At 44.0% G+C, this 1,831-nt stretch overlaps 1 protein-coding gene across 1 annotated transcript in view; it reads right to left on the bottom strand.

Moving 5' to 3' along the window:
• Positions 1-216: 216 nt before the first annotated feature.
• LOC110888567 (PKS-NRPS hybrid synthetase CHGG_01239) overlaps positions 217-1,831 on the bottom strand; it is a 1,811-nt gene continuing 196 nt past the window's right edge. Inside the window, exons 1-4 of the mRNA XM_022136088.2 lie at positions 1,079-1,831; positions 879-996; positions 556-773; positions 217-473 (exon numbers count right to left, since the gene is read on the bottom strand). The exon at positions 1,079-1,831 is cut by the window's right edge and continues 196 nt beyond it. Coding sequence (XP_021991780.2) covers positions 217-473; positions 556-773; positions 879-996; positions 1,079-1,831 — 1,346 coding nt within the window. The remainder of the gene's footprint in view (positions 474-555; positions 774-878; positions 997-1,078) is intronic.

Genomic DNA, 1,831 nt, shown 5'->3' on the forward strand with positions numbered 1-1,831 from the left:
CTTCTTTTTAGAACTTGTTGAACTGTTTCGTTGCATTTTAGGTTTTTCAGACTTCACAACCGAACCAGTTCCACGAGAGCCCTCTGACGGTACGTATGAGCTGTGTCGGGGTAAATCGTACCTATGTTTGGGGGAAGCGGTATATACGTTGCTGTCCTCGCCATAGGAGCTGTATCTCGCAGCTTCGTCTAACCTCGCAGCTTCATCTAGCCTTTCTTATACTTTCTTTGATGTAGGCCGACCGCGAGTATTTTGCTGGACGATCGGTGGTTTCTTGGTTGACGATTTCGGGGTGAAGACCGCTTTTATCTTTGAAAGCATACTCTTTTGCTGAACGGGGGACTGCGCCTCTAAATGTTGCCGCACATTATTGAGCTCTGCTACAATATCGACTTCCTCGTCTACCAGTTTACACGGGAGCAAGTCAAGCTTATGCCAGAATACATCTATGTCATCGAGTTGTATCATACGCCCTGCACAGTTAAGTTAATACGGTGTGAGAAATAGCTAAATCGTACAAAATAACAAAAGGTTTGTGGTTTTAATATTTTTTACTTGTACGTTTGTAGTTGTCCAGCCTACAAGCACACGGTAATCCACAGCTAAGCCACATATGGCAACCACATGATGCGTTAAGTTTCCCCAACACCTCCAGCTTCCTCATTAGCTCTTTTGCCAGCAAATCAAGTGCTTCATGGGAAACCTTTCCACGTAGGTTGTCCAACAGCGGGTGTCTGTGGTGGTTGATCGTTTTTTCGATGCTCTCGGTGAAACTTTTTTGTATTTCATCATACTAAGTTTCAACTATATCAATGACGCATCTTGCTATTCGCACCAATGAACTCCCGCGCGTAATGTATCTTTTTAAATTTGCATGCTGGCTCTCAACTCTGTTGGTGGTGCGCTGACCAAAGTTGCGACACTTATCGGTCCACGCATAAACGAACATTTCTTTATAGTCTTTGAGCCAGTTTTCGTAGACGTAATCATAGACACCTGCAAAAATAAAATAATGAAATGTAAAAGCGTGTGTAAAATATAACAGATTGGGTGAGTCATTTGTTGAAGGAACAATTACTTTCTCGGTTGGCAACCACGAGTCGGTTATACATTTTCTCCAAGTTGTACTTGTACATGGGCTCTGAAGTAGATTCGCACACTCTCCGCCAGTACGTCATAAATTTCCCCCAATCTTCTTTATCGAACCCTTTCTTGCAATGTCTAACTATATTTTGTTCGATGTGAAAGGTGCATAGAAGCCTGGTTGCGTTCGGGAATACTTTAGAACACGCGTTAATTAGGGCAAGCTCCCTATCCGTGACTATCACACGCGGCATCATACATTCATGCAAGATTGACTTGATCCGCTCAAGCACCCACACGTAGTTACCCCTTCGTTCTTTACAAATAACGGCACGTGCGATACAAAAAGACTTCCCAGTCGACGTCACACCCACAACCTGGACAAATGGCATGTTGTAGAGGTTTGTTTTGTAGGTCGCGTCGATCAACATCACGTGCGGGAATGCACGCCACATAGTGATTGAATAAGGATGAAGAAAGAAAATCTCTGTTACGACATCTGTTTTGGGTTCCTGTCGGGTGTCGTAAATGAATCGGTGGTCATGTAGCAGGCTTTCCAGTGCCTGCATAGGAGTCTTTCCGTCCCTTAGTGTCGCTCTAATTTTTTGTACCGCATTTTGCACGTCTTTCTGAACATGCAGGCTGTCGGGGAACTGCTTTCTTAGGGTTTGAAATATGATACGTGGCTCCATGTTTAGAGCAGTTAGCTGCTCCACTAGCTTGTATTCGGCTTCAGTAAATCTTCGTA

The sequence above is a fragment of the Helianthus annuus genome, chromosome 11 (genome assembly GCF_002127325.2).
Source record: "Helianthus annuus cultivar XRQ/B chromosome 11, HanXRQr2.0-SUNRISE, whole genome shotgun sequence".
Taxonomy (NCBI): domain Eukaryota; kingdom Viridiplantae; phylum Streptophyta; class Magnoliopsida; order Asterales; family Asteraceae; genus Helianthus; species Helianthus annuus.